The sequence below is a fragment of the Drosophila grimshawi genome, unplaced genomic scaffold, assembly GCF_018153295.1.
Source record: "Drosophila grimshawi isolate 15287-2541.00 unplaced genomic scaffold, ASM1815329v1 contig_1367, whole genome shotgun sequence".
NCBI classification, from domain to species: Eukaryota; Metazoa; Arthropoda; class Insecta; order Diptera; family Drosophilidae; genus Drosophila; species Drosophila grimshawi.
The window spans coordinates 12,202,390-12,221,402 of NW_025062889.1; the positions used below are offsets into that span (position 1 = coordinate 12,202,390).

The window sequence follows — 19,013 nt, forward strand, 5'->3', positions numbered from 1 at the left end:
CCAGCAGCAGCCAGTTAAATTCCCAGCTAGAAACTCGAAATACAAAATGAACTGAAACTCATACACAAATAACACACACTTCCAACAGCTCCAGCTGCGATAACTGTCAACTATTTAATATTCTTACCTAACTTATCACATCGGGAGGGCCCGGAATACCGCTCAAGAGGTGTAAACTATTTGCACTGTTGACAGATGGCTCAAGTGTGCGAGAATTCCTTTGAAATGAGCAATTCTCAAGTGAGTTGTCAATCAAATTAAATGCTGAAAGGTATGTCATATATTTTCATTTAGCAGCAATGGAAACTTACAGTTGCTAACTTTTCAGCGTTTCTCATAATTGCTTCTACTTGATGTATATGTTTGTTTTATGTGAGTGTATTGTGCTCTGACAATATATTTATCAAAACTGATTGTAGTCCGCAAGCCTTACCATATTAAAAACTTACCTAATTGAGTTACAGAATTTGAAAATGAGATAATGATACGAAATATTAAATAACACCGTTTCGATTCACGCCTGGTACTTAAAGATGAAAACATTTCTGTAGTCGATATTTGAATTGAATGGAATGTTAAGTACAATAAATAAACTTTAAATAAAGACTGCGTAAGTTCAGCTTTTGACTGTGAAGAAAAGAAACATAGATTTTTTCTAATGGATTTTGAAAACTTATTTGCAGACTGCAATACGCACTTTAAACAAAAGCTATGAATTCCCATGCATTCGATAAGCAAATTCGATTGGATTTGATTTGAATAATATATACAACAATTTTGTGAAACAAATCAAAATGCAACATAATTTGAATTCCTAATTATTATACGTATAACTATTTGTGTGGTATAATGCTTGAATTAAAGGTGGCAGTACAAAGGGTGCGGTGTATTGAAGTATTAGCACGGAAGTGATTAAATTTGCGTCGACGCTACGCGTCGTAGTTATGATAAACTCGCCACAGTGTTCCAAGCTATGCCTCATAAATCAAGCCAAAATTCAAATGTTATCAGCATGCGGAATATTTCCAAACTACGTAATAGGGGCAACGCAATGTATATTTATGAGTGTGCATGTGTGTTTTCCAGTGTGATAGATAAGCAAACGGGCTGCTGTCCAGTAAGCTGCTGCCACTGCAGCGGCAGCAGTCCCTCCTATATACTACAGTTTCCTTAATAAGGTTCGTCTGTGTCTGTGTGCTTATTCTGAAGTTAAATGAGTTGATTTGTTTTCTACTGCGCCTGCTCGCTGGATCAGCGCGTAGTCGATTTGCCATGGAAACTATGCAGATTCCTTGTATATTGGCTGACGTTTATATAGCCAGCGAGATAAGAGCAGCTGCTACTCGTGTATTGCATTAAATAATTGCGTGTTGGCAGCAACAAATTCGCATTTGGCTAAGGGCTTTTCCCACTAACAATGTGACGGGTTACCAGTGACAACTGCGCTATGCTATACCCACACACACACACAAACACACATACACAGCCGCAAACAGGTGGCATGGCTAACAATAGACGGCAGCACTTTTTTATATAAATATAAAAGTCGCTGCCTACTTTGAGGCGCTGCGCTGCGTCAACGAGCGCAGCATTATAAATGGCCATACTCGCACTTGTTGGCCACTCATTCGCGCCACTCCAAGCATACCGCAAAAAACTCGAGCGCGATTCCAACTCCATATTCAAATAAAGATCACACGACGCAAACGTGTGAGTGGAAATATAATTGTAAAAAGCATTAACTTAAACATTTGCAAAAAAAATAGTTACGGTTTTTTTTTGAACACGTTGCGTATACTCTAAAGCAAAGCTTTAGCAGAAGTTTCTTCATTTCGGACAAGGCAAATCGGTAACACACATACGTCATGGTATCCAAGACATTGGTAAGTACAGCCGTAGTGGCCAAAACACGTACAAAAGCTTCTTGCATAAAATTATGGAAATCAGAAATCAAATAAAAAACTGCATGAAGAAAATACGTTTTATTAAGTGAGAAAGAAAATAAGTAATTTTGATTTTTTGGCCAAATGAGCTAGAGAAACCTAGCTTAATTTTATTTAAATGTATACTGAATATAGACATAAAAAAAAGTGATAATTAAAGCTAAACTATACACAAGAAATCAATGAGCATTTATTAAATGGGTTAAAACAAAACTCTATTGAAGAAATAATTATTTAGCTAAATAAGTTAGGTTTAGTACAAAAAAAAATCATTTCAATAAGGGATGCATATTTTCGGCGCAATGGTACATGAAATGGCAGGTGCTGGCAGAATGCAAACAGAAATTGAATTAATGCCATGCATCAAGCGAATTGCTGACTAACAAAGCCGTCGGACATCTATCCACATGGACACACACACACACAAAAACCAGCAGCAGCTGCTGTGCACGCACAAACACATACATGGATATGGTTAGAAAATTGCAAATTAACAAAAAGGCGTTTAGCTTGAGTTGGCTAAAAATTAGCTGAAAATCCAACAAGAAGTGTGTGTCTGTGTATATGAGAGCATGCATGCATATACGCATTTATTGTTGGAATGGATACGAATTAGTGTTTCTACTCGACATTTTGTCCAACAAAAAGCAGGCCAGACTCAAACAAACAGCCAGCACATTTGGCCCAAATCAGAGTTGAGCTGAGAGCTGGAAGCCGACAACTGACAACAAAGTGTGTAGCGGCAAATGTCATTCATCTGGTAGAGAAGCAAGAAAAGCCAGCTGCTAACAACAATATGCAAAACTAGAAATCAAAAATGCTTTAATGAAAAAAGAGATTGCGAAAAAAGGAAAATAGATAGCAGCAAAGGGCTGTGCAGAACTGCACAATTTCACACCAGCTTTCCAGTAGTGAGTGCAATAAACGATGAATAAAAAAAATAATTAGACAGCAATTGGCACATGCACCACACAGTTGTTGCTTAGTTGCATGAATTCCACTGAATATTTCAGAGTTGTGCAAAAAAAAAAACAAACGGAAAAGTCTACTACACAAAATAAATAATATAAAAAATTGGTACTGTTATGCAATATGCATGTGTTTATGCGCATATTTTATGGCGTACTTTTTGGCACACACGCACACTCGCTCACACAAATAGTGCACCATTTCACCTGATCCACCGCAATTTGCGTTTGCTGCCAAAAAATGTTCAAACTAAACGCCACATTTTCCATTTCTCCATTTGGAGTGCTGGCAACATGAATTCCATTGCAGCTGCCAGAACAAACACACCAAATAAAAAAGCGGTCATGCTGAAAAGAACAGTGAACTGTGTGTCTGCCGCAGCAATTAAAATTGAATGCAACTCAAGACCGCAACATGTCAAAGGGAACAAATTAAAGTTCAATTAAAACACAACGTAAAAATCAACATTTACTCTTTTTATTGTTGACAGATAACGAAAAGTATGAATATTTTAGTTAATCTTTTCAGTGAAGTTTTGTTTCTAAATCATGGCTCATTTATTCAATCAGTTATCAAATTCAATGCAAAATATTACGATGAATTTCATGTTGAACTCTTTGGATATGGATGCCTTGATAGAAATGACGTAATATATATGCGTTATCTATTTACCGTCACCAAAAGAGCAAACAGACAGCATCCACCCAATGCACAGAGGGAGACGTTGGCAAATCAAATAAATTTTGCAATTAAAAGTTGCACTCCTTCGAAAACATTTGTCAACGTAAATAAACGTAAATTAAGTTTATTTTGCATCTCGTTGCGCAAATTTTCTTTACCTTGTTTCCCAATTTCCCCCAGTTGCCAGTTTTTGTTGGTGTTACTTTTCTGTTTTCTTCTGTTCTGTTTCTTTTTTTTTTTGGTTTATTTCTTTGGTGTTGTTAGTCCGCTGGTCGCATTTTCTGTTTTGTTTGCTAAATAGAAAGCGGAAGCTACGGAAACAAGTGTAGGGGTGTGTGTGTGTGTGTGTGTGTATGTGCTTTCGCGTATTGAGTCAGGTGTTGAGGTGTGCAAGGGATGGGGTTAGGCTGCCAAGTAAGGGGAGAAAGTCAGGGACGTTGCTTCCGCAAAAGGTGTAGCTCGCATTTCATGTTGTTTTAATTACTTTGTGATTTATTTAATATACCTACAATGGCACACACATACACATAAATATGCACAAATTGTGCTTGTTTTTGTTGCATGTTTTAGTCCATTGAATGGCTTAGTACATTGTGCACTGAAATTATTATTGTCATCTGGGCGAGTCCACCCCAAAAAACTAATGGCATAATAGACAAAAATGGCCACGCATGGAATGCATCCAAATATTTTGAAACTAAATCGTTGTCTAGCTGTAAAATTATATTTACATTATTTAAGTGCAATGTCAGAGACCCAAAAACGTGGCCTCATTCTAGCAACAACCAACAACAACAACAAATGCCAGCACGTTGTATGTGCGCAAATGAATTAGGCAGCTATTTTGCATCCAAAATGCTGTTGTGCAGGTAATTTTATAACAAGTCCAACCAACACTACCAACAACTCCCCGCCCACCACCTGCATCCACAGAAAATTGCCTAACCGAAACGCTGACCAAAATGTGCGCAACATTTTCGAATGTTTATTATTTCAAGCGTGCTTGTTAATTGGTATTATTGTTGCAGTAAGGCCCGCACGTGATAGGCGAAGTGCATCTCTTTAGGCTTTCATTTTAATTTCGGTTTGGCTGGCAGTCGTGGCCTTAACTCCAAACAAAACACTGTGTGTGGCTTCTGCAACACACAAAACAATTCAAAGCAACAAAAGCAAACGCAAATTGCATGCTTAAAATTCGACACATGTTTCCGTTAAAGCACTTTCCGGGAAAGGACACATGAATCATTTTTGAAACCCCGGGCATAGACAGATACAATTATATTTCAAACATTAATATTTGACATATGAATGATTATTAATGTTGAAGTATATGTATGAGAAATTGGCTCGATTTATAAAGAATGATAAAAAGATGCAATATTTTGAACAATTCTTAAATTGTATATCTGGTATTAATTTTTTCCAATTGATTTCGACTTTATCTAAAAACAGATCTTAACCTTATTATACTACATTTGTGTGAATATTTCCAACTGATTGGCAGAAACTACAGCTGCAAGCATACCTAAATATTATTCGTATATTTACATAAATTTCTTTTTATTCGGAATATTTCATTCGCTTAGAAAGCCCCATTAAGATGCAAGAAAAGTTTGTTGTGACTGCCATGACAATTATAATGTTAATTAAGTGCAGCTGGCAATTTTCAACTTTATGGGCACATTGTTAATTAAAGTAAAAGCGTAAACAGAATTATATAAAAACCTTTTATTCTTATTGTTGGTGGGGGTTAGGAGTCCCCGAATAAGCCACATCACATGAATGTATATTAATATTCGTAAAAACTGAAAACTGCATATTGCACGCATGCTCGAAAAAATAATTGCAATTCAAATCCGTTTGCATACAAAGTAATGCAATTAAATTGCAAAATTTTTGGTTGGCACTCGCATAACCAATTAAATAAATATACCTATACACACAAACTTTTATAGGTGTACGTGTGTGTGTGTGTGTGTATGTGTATGTGTGTAATTTGCCCGTCTGCACAATTACAAAACTAATGCCATTTAATTAAGTTCACACGTGCCACAATTAAATCTTCAGCACTAATTGATGAACGTGTGTAGAAACATGTCCTGCCAAGGCATTTTTAAGCGTAGCCACTCAACGCCCGCCACGAAAAAACTACAGCCAAATACAAAATATTTCTCACGTAGTCAGCAAAGCAAAACAAATAAACGAGCGCCAAAGGTATACCAAAAATTGTGAAAGCTACTGAAATCGTGTTAGGAAATCATAAACAGTTCTCTTTTTTTCCCACGTTGTATCCTTTCTGAATTAGGCACACATCCACACACTCAAGCACATCCAAACACAAACTCTCATCCATATATGGTGATGTGCTTTCTTTGGATGCCCCATATTTTGTTTGGTCCTTTAGCCCTTTCTACCCCAACTTCGTTTGTTTTGTTGCTGCTTGCATATTTGGCACGTTTGCGCCTCGGCCTTGTCCTGAACTGACCAGTTCCTGGCTAAGTGGGCGTGTCAACCTTCCGTTTGTGTGTGTCTGAGTGTTTTTCTTTCGGTGAGTTAGTGCCATTTGTTTTGTCCAGCCTCCGCCTTCGCTTCAGCAGAAATTCGAAAATTATTTAGCAAATTAACACGCTGACAAGTCAACTGTATTGAAGTGAACGTGCCCTGGGCCCCGGCCCTAAGTTATGTGACCAGATTGCCTAAATTTATGTATTCCATGCATTTGCCTTAACTAATAAACATAACACGCACACCATTTTCAAAGCCTGCCCACCTGAAGAGCCTGTCTTAAGTATGCGCAACATGCGAGACCATTAAAGTAAATTCTACCATTGTTTTCAAAACACACAAAGTTTTTGCCACACTTTCCGGTCTGGCCGAACACAGACTTTCATTTGCAATACACACACCAGCTGCAACGTGATGTATCCAAGTAATTGTTGCATGACTACAAAATAGTTTAAATAGCTCTTGTTCGGTGTAAGCAGATATTGTGCAAAGTGAGCAGGATAGCTGAAAAAGCTTCTTGACAGCTTTAACAGGTGAAAACAAAAGATTCAAATTTATGTAACTAAGCTTCCAATAGAAAGATAGTTTTATTGAGTTTGCAAATTACTTTTGATTAAATCTTACTAAAATAATAAATTGGACTTGCTTTGTTCATAGTCAATCTGTAGGATTTAATACCACATATAAAACAAATATCTTAATTGCCAGACTTAGGCTTTTCTAATAAAAGAAGTCCAACTATTATGTCAATTGCTACAAGCATTTTTATTGCTTTACTTTGTCAAATTTCTAATTTGCATACACGTATAGAATCTTTAGAATGTAGTACCACAATATAACATAATATCTTAATGCCCCGACTGTTGCTTTTCTAATAAAAGAAGTCCAACTAATTTGCCAATTGCTGCAAGCATTTTCATTGCCTTACTTTATCAAGGAAACCACAACATTGATTTCTAGATTCCAAGCGATTTAAGTACTTGATTGTTGTATAACAAATGAATTGTGTTGCTTCGAAGTTCATAGCATGCCCATAAACTTATTTTGTTTTCATGTGAGTTGTTGCGAGACCGCAGCATAGATGCCACAATTTGACTTGGATTGTTTTTGGGATCGGTTTTGTTGAACAACTTTTATAGTGTGTATGTGTCAGCTAAATGTCTTGTTAAGGCCAGGCTTAAAATCTTACTTGGCATGTGTAACAGTTGGGTAAATCCATTGTTGAGAGTTATCTTCATTAACTAATTAAGTTACCTCTTTGTATATCGGACATGTCCCGATCGAAAAAAATGATAATAACAAGAAAATGCAATTACAATGATTTCCGCAAATAATAAGAAGGTTAACAAACAAATGGTGGCATGCAGAATGCAAAAGAGTAATGTGATTTTATAGAGTTAATTAAAATTGGTGGCAGGCGCCATAGGTTCGTTGCGCTTGAAGTGTGGCATTATTAAGAGTTGATAACGTAGCCCAAAGAACAGCTGTGTGCGGTTGTGAATGCCACAGCTGCAGATGCTGCTGTTGCTGTGGCTGTCAGGCCACGCCTCAAGTATGCACTTGGCATAATTTGTGCAGCAGCCAGAAACTTGCCACACGCTCGTATATCAGACAGCAGGCGACGCTGACTTCGACAAGTGTACGAAAAAAAGAGAAAAAATATATATATATATATATATATATATATATATATATATATATGTATGCACGGATATATCTACAGGATATATGAGTAGCTGCAGAATGTGCCCAAAGTCAACGAGGTCAACGACAGCAGCGCCAAGAACTGGGCACTCAACTGAGTTGGGCTGTGCAGAAAGGGCGTTGTCTGTGTGCGCGATGGCCAGCGCTTTGTGGATAATAAAACAATTAAACGCAAACTCAAACATTGCCAAAAAAAATATATAGAAACGGGGGAAAAAAACATGGCTCGCAATGCATTGCATCGACTGCCAAATGAATTGGAATACGAAATTGAAATGAAAATGGAACTGGTGCTGATGCTGATGCTGATGCTACCACTAGATCTGTTGGTAAGCTAACCACATTGTGGATGCCTGCAGGCCAGAGTTGCCAAAGCGGGGCGTATACTTAATCAAAACCAAAACAGACGCGCCGGGGGGCGTAGAATCCATGGCTGCTGCTGCATTTCACTTACACAGCGTTTAATTGGAATTTATGGTTGACATTCGGCAGCCACATTTGCAGTTTGCGTCTTGCATTTAACACAGCCACTGCTTAAAATTTAACAACATTTTCTATTAGTTATGTAAATTTATCAGACCATTTGCGCTACGACGCCTTGACTAACCATATACATTACGTCATTTGTGATGCCCGAATGCGTACTTGAGTGACGTTATCCGTTGAAAGTTTTGCACGCGCCACACACACACACACACACATATATATTCGTTTGCGTTAAGGGTAAGGTTAGTTGGCGGCGGCTAACAGGCATGCTAAGGATGCTGCTGCCTGCTGTACATATTTCATAATCATTACACCCCTCCAAACACCTCCACATCCTGCTATGCCAATGCGATACGTGTCACGAGCTCCAGAGCACATCTTTCACCATTAATGCCAAGAAAATGTGAGTATATTAAAATACTTGAAAACTACATTTTAAAATTGCTCATAAAATTAAAAAAACAAGAAACATTTTAGAATCAAGGCATATTTCACGAATTTGACAAAGGGTTTATCTTCTTGTGTCAACCTTTTAAATATCAATTGTTTATTTTTTAATTAGCGTAATAACTTTAAAAAAAAATTTTAATTTTAATATTATCAGAAAATTGAAAGAAATATAAATAGAGTTGTCAATGAATCCTGAAGCCCACTTTCCGTTAAGTTGATCAAAATACTTGAAAATTGCTTATAAAAGAGCTTATCTTCTTGTGGAACTGTTGAAATTCCAATGAGTTTGTATAATTACATCATCTGAAATTTTATTATATATCAGAAATAACATTTTAAAATAGCTTATTTATGTTCCTTTACCTGGAATAAAATCGAACTCCTTTCATTTCCTTTATATTATCGAACAATAAATCTTACAAAGCATTTTCCTTCTACTTAATTTCCTTCGCACACTTTTCATCTTACTTCGGCTTTTAATTAGTTTTCTGTCAATAACTGTTACCTGCATGGTCAAAAATCCGTTTTTATGTGTAATTAATAACGTCAATAGTTTAACTAAATACCAACATGAATCATATTTCAGCGCTTCTACTAAATATCCAAACCAAAATATTTTACTTTAAAGCGTTTGAACATAATTAAGTCAAAAATATATCAAGTTAATAAACTTGACCTTAAGGCTGTTCTCTTACTTACTGTCAAATCTTTTGCTTGAAAATTATCTTGAAATAAACCTAAATTTTAGCCTATTTCCAGTCCAATTAGAGCATATCAAAAATAAATATTACCATTTCATTTCATTTAATTTTCTAATACTTTGCAATCGGCTTAAGTTCACTCCATTAACGGGAAGCAGCTTTGTCCTGACAAGTTCCACGCATTGTTGCCCTTTTGTTATGCAGACAGCTCATTGAATAAATCAAACGACAATAGCAACAACAAAAATTCAACAATATGCTGCATAATTAAGCAATCCTGAACAGCTATAAAGCCCGCATAGAGAAATGTTTTTATCAACCCAAATGAGGAATAGCTGTAGCAGCTAGTCAGCTTAATAAGTTGCTCAAGTGACTGAATGAATCAATGACTCTCGAGAGTCACTCACTTACACTCACTTACATGCCACATTTCTACACACACACACACATGCATTCATTCATTCAAATAGCTGTGTGCTTTGGGGCGTGGATTGCCAATCAATTTGTGGGCGGTTTGCTGCCCATTTACCACATAATTGTGGCTCTCACGTGTTTGAGAGACTCCGTCGTAAAATGGCTTTAAATATTTAGAAGCTTATGCGCTTTTACGACTCGCTTACCGCTTACAATAATATAACACAATGGCTTGCTATCCAGGAGGCAAAGCTACCAGCTCAACCATAAAATAAAAGATAATCATTATTTTTCTAAGATTGCACATAAATTTTTCGCGTGCGCGCTCGAGCGTTCGCCCAGGAAATGCATCAAAATTCGTTATAGTTCTGCGAATGAGTGTGTGAGTCGTGTATATTTTGTATGTGTGTGTGAGGAAATGCACCAGCGCACAGGAACAGCAGAAACAGGAATCAAGTATACGTTGCGTGGCATACATGCACGCCCGGATGCAGCGGTTGTCCGTACTTTGTAGTCCATAGTCCGTATACCATAGTCAGTCCACATTCTGCAGCCTGGTTTGAGGCTAAAAGTAGTCGGGCGTTAAGAATGCAACGCTTGCAATTGCAGTTGCAGTTGCAGTGTCCGTGGCCGTGGCCGGGACCCGGATGCAGCTCATTTCACTCGAGCAAGCGCAAAATGTTGCACCAGAAAAAGCAACAGGAGAGGCTACAGTATCACGCCAGCTCTTAGTTGATAAATACAGATGGATGAATGCAAAAAGCCGCTTGATTTAATAAATTTTCAAAAAATTTAACTTCTTGCAAAGTAATTTACAGGCAGTCAATTTAATAAAGTAGCGTCAAAGTGCCGCACAAATTTATATATGTATATATATATATATATATCTTGTGTGTGTGGATAGCTGGCTGTGCGTTCCATTATAACTTGATAAGTTGTGCTCTTAATTAAATGTTTCGTAAGCGAAATCTTGAAAATTTTTCAACCACACTTAAAAAATGTAAAAATACAAACAGTCGATGATTTAATACTCTTTACCGACTATTATTAGTTATCAATCTCAGTCTGTTATCTCTACAGCTAAAAAAAGACACATAATAAAGATTACCTTTTACTAGTGCATGTTAATCTATCAAGTACTTCTTAACAGTTATATAATAATAGAGTCAACCACATTAAACAAATATAACAAATTAAAAACTTAAACTATATACATGTTGACTTTGTTGAAATATTTATGAGCATATAACTTGGTATTGAGTTCGCTGCCATCCACCAAATAGCTGAGTTTTCACCTCTAAAATGTTGCATAATCAGTAAGAAACTTATAATACCCTATGTTAGGTTATTCAAAGTAAAAGTTGATGGCAACATCAAAACGTTGCGAAGCGTCGTCGGCTTTTGCTGCTCTTGCTGCTAAAGTGATTAAATTGAGCAACCATTAAAATAAATATGGCGACAAATGGCATAAGTGTTCGTCGAAGTCGACGGAAAAGCTCATTATAGCAAAGATGTGCACAAAAAAAAAAAATGGTAGAAGAGGAAGCAGAAAATTGACTGACACGGTGTATGAAAAATTATGTAAGTACGTCAGCAGCTGCTGGCAGGTATCCAGGCCATCAGGCTAGCAGGCTGTCTTCAGCTCCTGGCCTGACTTTTGATGTAAACCTTGATTTTTTTAATAATGTGCCTAATTGAATTCGAATTAGCTGTCTAATCGACTGGCCCTATGCAAATGATTGAGTCCGGCGCCACGTGCCGCATTTGTGACAGTCAAGGAGCCGGCAAACTGGCAACAACTATTTCAACACCAAGTAAGAGGACTCAGTGTGAGCGTAACAGGCTCGGAAATGCCCTGTAGTCAGCTCATTTAATTATTATTGATGGCATGCTCAAGCACACGTGTACCAAATTTTAAGTACACCATTTAGTAATTAACCTTGATAGGCTCAATGAGCGTTAACATTTTGTTTATTCTATTTTTGGAGAGTCTTTGCATACGACTTGTCCATTTGGCTTGTTCAAATAATTTGCCTTAATTTGTTCGACCCCACAACCGATTTGTGGTTACAGGGCACAGCAACTGCACTACTTTACGTGCTGCCTTAGAAATTGTCCGCTTGGCTCTAAGTGTTTTTTGGTGTTGGCCAAACCGTCATTGTGAGTGGTATGTGTTGTTGGTTTTCTTTTTTAGATGTCTGCTGCTGGTTGGCCTAGCAATCATACTAAAAGCACCACCTGACACTGTAGTAGTTGTTGCTGTCTGACTGCCTAGTGCGTTGCCTATTTGTTGTTTGTTATTACGGCACCAACCCCCGGCCTCCCACACGGCCCCTATCAACCCCAAACAGCCCCCAGCGCTGCCGTAGCCGCTGGTTCCGTTTCACTAGAGCATTGGGCGACCGTAAATCTTTCCGCACACTTTAGCAATTTATACATAACCGCCGGCATTTATTGTCACATTTAGCTTGGAGTTCACGGCGTCACGTCTGCTATTTACATTTTGCCATCACAACAACATCAACAACACCAACAACAACAATAGCAACCAATCTAAAACAGTAGCTGGGGCTGCAAAATGTCAGCCATTTCTCTAGCCTGATGCCCGCACTCGATAGAGTCATCTCATTTGCGGCCCGCGGCTATCCGTCCCAAGTTTTGCGACCAAGTGTCACGTTGCAGACTTATTAGCGTGTCTTCTATACATTTACTTTTTCTTTTTGCTCCACCTATTCTTATTCTTACGATTCTCCAAACATTTTTTTTTTTGGCTGCTGTTGCCTTTTGCATTTTACAAACTTGATAAAATGAGTGTGCCAGAAGTCGGCGCCAAAAAAAAGAAAAGAAATGAGATTAAGCAAGTTAGAAAGCTGCTTTGATTGTAAGCGGCACAACGTGGAATATACTCAGCAAAGTGCAAAGTCTGTCAGAGTCAGTCAATCAGTATGTTAGTAAACTAAAATAAGATAAGGCTGGGTAATGGGTTCATCAGGTTCAGTTAAGTAAGTCGAGATTTGGTACAAACGACTGATATAGTACAACACAGAATCGAATGAATTGTTTCTTCTTCAAAAAACATTATCATTTACCTTCAAATATTATGATTATTATTAATTTTCAAAATAATTAAATTCATTAATGTTCACTAATTCGTTTATATGTATTTTGTATTTATTTTTTCCACATTTTTTCAATAAATTTGTTCGGCTCAATAACTTTAATATAAGCAACCATCAAAGCCAAAATACCCCACACAAATCTATGTGACAGCGCATATTTATGTTTTGCTTTTATTTTCCTGTAGGTAATGTGAGAAATTCTTTCAAATAAATAAACGCCTGTAAGCCCCCCCCCCAAAAAATAGAACTTACCCGCTGCCTTCCACTCTAATTCACTGTTCACTATCTCGCTCGCACTTGTCATTCGCGTGTCGCATTTAAATTTGCATTTGTCAGCCACAAGCAGCACATGCAAAACTGTCGCCTTAGCTGATTATATATAGTACACATGCTAAGTGAGCGCCTTAAATATTTATCACATTGCGCATACGCACAGTGGGCATGTATTAGGCACAATGCCTTCTGGTATTGCCTTAAGTGTTGGCTTCATGATGATTTATGCTCATTAAAGCTGAACTAACAAACCAAATTCCGCCTAGTCGCTTGATGAATTACAGCTATAATGACGCATCATTATGCTCGACTAATTGTGGGCTGGCCGAGTCGTTTGTAAAAGTCAATTATCATTGGCATCGAATGCGCCAGCAGGAATCAGCGGGAATCGCCAGCATAGACGAGCAATCCGATAGCACGTCTGAAACAAAAGCTGAGTGTCATAAATTAGAGCTGCGGATCGCCAAAAGTAGCAACAAGAATTGATTATGCCACCCATGCACACGAAATATATATACATATATATAGATATATACATATATACATATGTCTTTATATACATATATTGATATCAAACATTTATCAAAATCACGCCACGCTCTGGTCAAAGGCAGATGTCACATTTAATTGGGTTTTCACAGGCGTTTGCACCGTAATAAGCTATTAAATAAACGAAAAGCCAAAAGCTGAAATCAAACGCATTGAAATATAATTGAGCTGACGCGCACCAATACAAACCAATATACACCAACACAAACACACACCCACATATGTATATATATATATATATATATATATATATATTTATATATATAGCCATAAATAACGCAAGGACTTCCGTTTGCCATAAAACTGATGCGCGCGACAAAGCGAAATGGCGCCCAGCAGTGGCAGGCGCTGTTTCCGCTTAAGGGCGACGACAGACGACAAGGCGATCAGCTACATAAGCAATAATAACAACATTAACAAAAGCAGCAACAAAAACTACAACAAACAATTGCGAGTCCTAAAGATGCCAGCCTCCAAAATCGTAAATTTCAATCAACACCGTCCAACTGAAACCTATACCCAAAAACTCAATGACAAACAGTCCTATTGCCTTTACTACCCCCTCCCGGCCAATACATACTCCTACTCAGTCCCTACAATATGACAGCCTTCTAGTATTTATGCGCCTGCCACGCCCCAAAACGGCGGCTGCGACTTAACTCATGTTTTATTGCTGCAAATCCTATTTTTGAGCATGAATGCTGACAATAAAAGTCATAGAGACTCCTACAACTTCCAATAACACTTCCACACCCACCGTCAACAGCCAGACTCATTTTTCACATTGTTATGTGTGCTGATTGCCTGCCTCATTGGCAACTGACAATTTGTTGTTGTGGTTGTGCACTCGCCATCAATAGGTTATACGGGCTGAAAGTGCTATTGGGAGCTGTATATTAAAAGAATTCAGCTTTCTACTATTTCTAGTTTTCTGACTTATTTTATAGCTGTAACATTTTTTAAGCATTTAAAATTTAAATTTAACATATTGCACCTGATACATATTGGCATTGAAAATTTTGACAAAAAGTTTAGCTCTAAGTTATATAAAATATATAAATTTAAAAATTTGTTAAGGCTATCAATTGCCGCCAATCATTTACTCAAGCTACTGTCATTACAAATTGTTAGCTGAAATTAAAGAATTCGTTTTTTTTTTTATATTTTCGGTTGGCAACCCCTTAACAAGTTGTTGCAACAGCAAAGTACTGGTAGCTGGGGCAGAGTGCCGGCAAGGAATGTAACCCAATATACTCGTAAATCATTAAAAGTTCACTCGTAAAAAGTCAGCCACAAGAGCGACCAACAAAATTTGAGCCACAAATTTCAGAGCTGGCCAAGTAAACTCAATAAGCCCATCTGCCCTTGTATGTGTAAATGTGCTTGTTTTGGCTCGTGTATGCTTGTGTGTGTGTGTCTGTGTGTGCGTGTATCTTTGTGTGTTTATAGCAATGGCATTGTGCTCTTGGCTCTTAGCAGTCATCTTCATGGCTGCCGTCTGTTTGCCATAATAGTTGTTGTCCTTGTTTGCTGCCACGGCTGAGCAGGTTAATCGAAAAACTTTTGGCAAATAATTTGAAAATGCTCAAATTGGTATTTAAATAGAAAAGCAACCGCAGGACAGACCACAGACTCAGACGCTCGATAGCCTCGAATGAAAAGCTTAATTTCAGTTTGAGTTGGTTATTTTTGACTAATTATTGTTTGCTTCGATTTTGGGCTTTTTTTTATTGTTGCGTGTAAGCTTATTTCGGTCGAAAATTAAATCATAATCAAATGCAATCAAAGAATTTTAATGATTATGCTCTGTAGAAATATCCTAAAGAATTCTTGTAAAGAGCTTTATTATTTGATTTGATCTGTCAATTTGCCAGCTTATTTGTGAGCAACAGCCAAAAATTATATTAGCCGAATTATCGCACATCAATCATGAGTGCCTTAATTGGAAATTAGTTTTATCCACAATACCGTTGCTCTACACGATTGCTGATTTAATGTATACGAATAATGATGGGTTCATCCCAAATTTCGTAAATGATAAGCGCAAAATGCCCAACATTTAATTGCATTAAAATACAACAAATAATATAGATTTGTAAATGTTGTTATTTCAATCATTATCCAATATTAATGCTCATGTTATCCATTGCTCGTTTATTATGTTTAATAATAAAATATAAAATGTATTACAAAAATAAATGACAAACATTTTGGCAACCACACATTATTTATTTTTATATAAATTAATTATGAAATGGGTTTTAATTTAAATTTTCAATTAGCTATAATTTCGTTCAATGGCATTATTTAATTTTAAATTCATCTACTTACTTAAGCCATTTAATGCACATTTACTGAAATTATATTCACGACAAGTATATCATCGGCTAGTTTATTATTAATCAACAGAAATGTGCTTATTGAAATTACTGCAATTTTCGCACATTTAATCAATCAACTGTAATTATAATTATTACAATTTGTAATTACAAAATGAAAGCCGTTTATGTAAACAATACTGGAGAAAATAAAACAAATCTGTAATTTCGCAATTGATTTTGAATTATCCATTAGAATGCACAAAACTTTAGTTTTTACGCAGTTATCGTCCAAATTTTTTTAATTATTATTCATAATTTGAATAATAAATACAATTTTTTTTTACTTGACTGTTTATTCAACTCATTAAAAATCTGTAAAATAAATATTAAAAAAAAGTACTGGGCTCAAAAATGGCCAGAATATTAAAAATTGGGCACGTCAATGTTGCTTAATTATTGTTTATGCATATTGAAAAATCTACACAGTATATACAAAATAAATACGTATTTCCATAAGCTAAGATATCAAATGACTAAGTGCCTACACAGTTCTTAGCACACACTCTTAAATAATTTGTGTGCGTTTAAATTCATAAAAATTTATATTGTACAGTTCATACACATATAGTACTGCCATATTTATGTTTGGCCTCCACTTGACCCTTTTCTATATATTTTTATTGGCAAACAAAAATTTTTAGCTGCCACTAAAATGAGTTAGGATACTACCAAGCCAGAGAGGCCGAAAAAAAATCTGCCTTATTGTTTGCGACGCAGGCAGACAGTAAAGGTTTTTATAGATGCCAACACGAGTTGGCAGAGCCCCACTAACTGTGGGACAGTTTGACATAAAATGCTAAATATAAAAGGCACGACGACCCAGCTTCAAGCCGAACAGCAGAATGCACTATTAACTAACCGTACGGCAATTGATTTTATACATTATACACGCCAAATTTTATAGCGCATGGACTTTGGTTACTCTCTGGTCGCATATCAACAATTTGCAGCAATGGCAGCTCACAAATATTTTTACGAATTCCGTTTGTAACCCTTGCCAAACGAGCAGCACATAAAAATGTTCGGAGTATACTTCTATTATATTATTTATAAATCAAAATCACGCACCGCAATTTCGTATGCGCCGCTTTGTGAGCTAAGCTATATAATCTGACATAACACTAATACATTCACGCACACAACTACACACTCACGCACACGAATTCACATATGTATGTGTGCAGTGCGTTTGTGCTCTTCATTTGCAGATAAATTCATTCATTTTCATTTGAGTCAAATTTCCGTTTGCTTAGCCGCACGTGCTATGCCTCATATTTTGGTTCTGATTGATATTATATATTATATATGCTAGCATTTGCCCGGAAATTTTTGCTTTTATTATTAAGCAGCAATGGAAAGATGCCTTGGGCCACATTGCGTATGCGCAATTTTGCCACATATAAACGCACATGAATACTTCTAAAAATATTGTTGTAGTTTGCGCTCGAATATGGTAAACAACTTTATAGTTGGCGGCAGTCGGTCATTTTGTGCTGATTAAGGCTTTAAGCTGTAATTAATTATCAAACAATGACAATGCAGTTAACAAGCGCTGCACAATGCGCGTCATACAAATAGAAACATATAAATTATAATAAAATCCAAATATATGAATATGAAATATATGAAAAATTGTAATTGCTGACGCCGGAAACACAAATGCTCATATTTTTTCATTCTTATATTTAATAGTAGTCATCGCTGTTGAGATGATAATATGCTAATGTCACGCAGTGTAAGCTTCTCAACTTTCGCTACTCTCAAAATCGAATAATGAAAGCTAAAATTAAAAAACCTTATCAATCACACTTCTTTGTACAGGATATCTTATAGTCAACTACTAGGCGGTGCAACATCTTTTGACATTTTGTTTTTGTTTTTTTTTTTTAACGTACCATTACAGCACTGAGTAAAGTATATATGCAAATATTTCCAGCGGCGCGTATGTAAATCAAAATAAATTGCACAATCACTAAACTAATTTAAATGTCATGCAGCTTCCCAGTGCTGACAGGCATTGTGAGCACATAAAGGACACAGAATACACTCAGGACGTGCGTGTGCTAATGAAATTACACAAAGCATCTACACAAGTCTATGTGTATATGTATTTGTACTTACACGTGTATATTTGTATATTTGACAGTTGATATTTCATGTAAATATCGCACAGGGGCTATTGCACATAAGTCGCCTCGATTGCCGTGCCATATCCGTAATGTCCTGCTCAGCGCAATTTACGTATACTTTCTGGCCTGCGTCTGCATGTATTGCGCGTTCTCGCTTTCGTTTCGGTAATTCACAATCCTCGATTCCGAAATGGTCATTTTTCATTTGGCACGGAGCACGCGCCATTTTCGCAGCCATTGGCTTAAAGGGAAATCGAAATTAAACTGTCCAAAGGCTGCAGCTGAAATTTATGACCTTTTCGTGCTAAGCGACCAGACAATCCCCTTTCCCCGATCCCTCTCTCTCTATCTATCTACATCTCTCTCTCTCTCTCTCTCTCTCTCTCTGCCTTTTTTCTGTCTCTTTCCCTGTCTCAACCGGACAGCCGTTTGTGCTTCCTTTCATTTGCCCGCAAGCATCCGACCCAGTGAAATGACTTTGTGGCTGACTTTACATAACGTGCTGGTAAAAGAAAGCATCCAGCACTGGGAAACAGTCCGGGGAACAGGGTTTCGGTGGTCGAGTTGTCCAGCGCTTAATCCTTACCAGGATTTGCATTGTTGCATTGGTTTGGCCTCTTGATTTTTGGCCACTCATCCTTGTGCCCGCATGAATTTTAAATGCGCATTTGTTTTCTGGCACACAAAAAGCTATGATTATTTTATTGAG

General features: G+C 37.0%; 1 protein-coding gene across 1 annotated transcript in view; it reads left to right on the forward strand.

The window, feature by feature from the left end:
- The first annotated feature begins 1,566 nt into the window (after positions 1-1,566).
- The window catches only part of LOC6561225 (GATA zinc finger domain-containing protein 7), a 31,395-nt gene continuing 13,948 nt past the window's right edge, over positions 1,567-19,013 (forward strand). Inside the window, exon 1 of the mRNA XM_032734341.1 lies at positions 1,567-1,883. Within this exon, the coding sequence (XP_032590232.1) occupies positions 1,866-1,883 (18 nt within the window). The 5' untranslated portion in view covers positions 1,567-1,865. The remainder of the gene's footprint in view (positions 1,884-19,013) is intronic.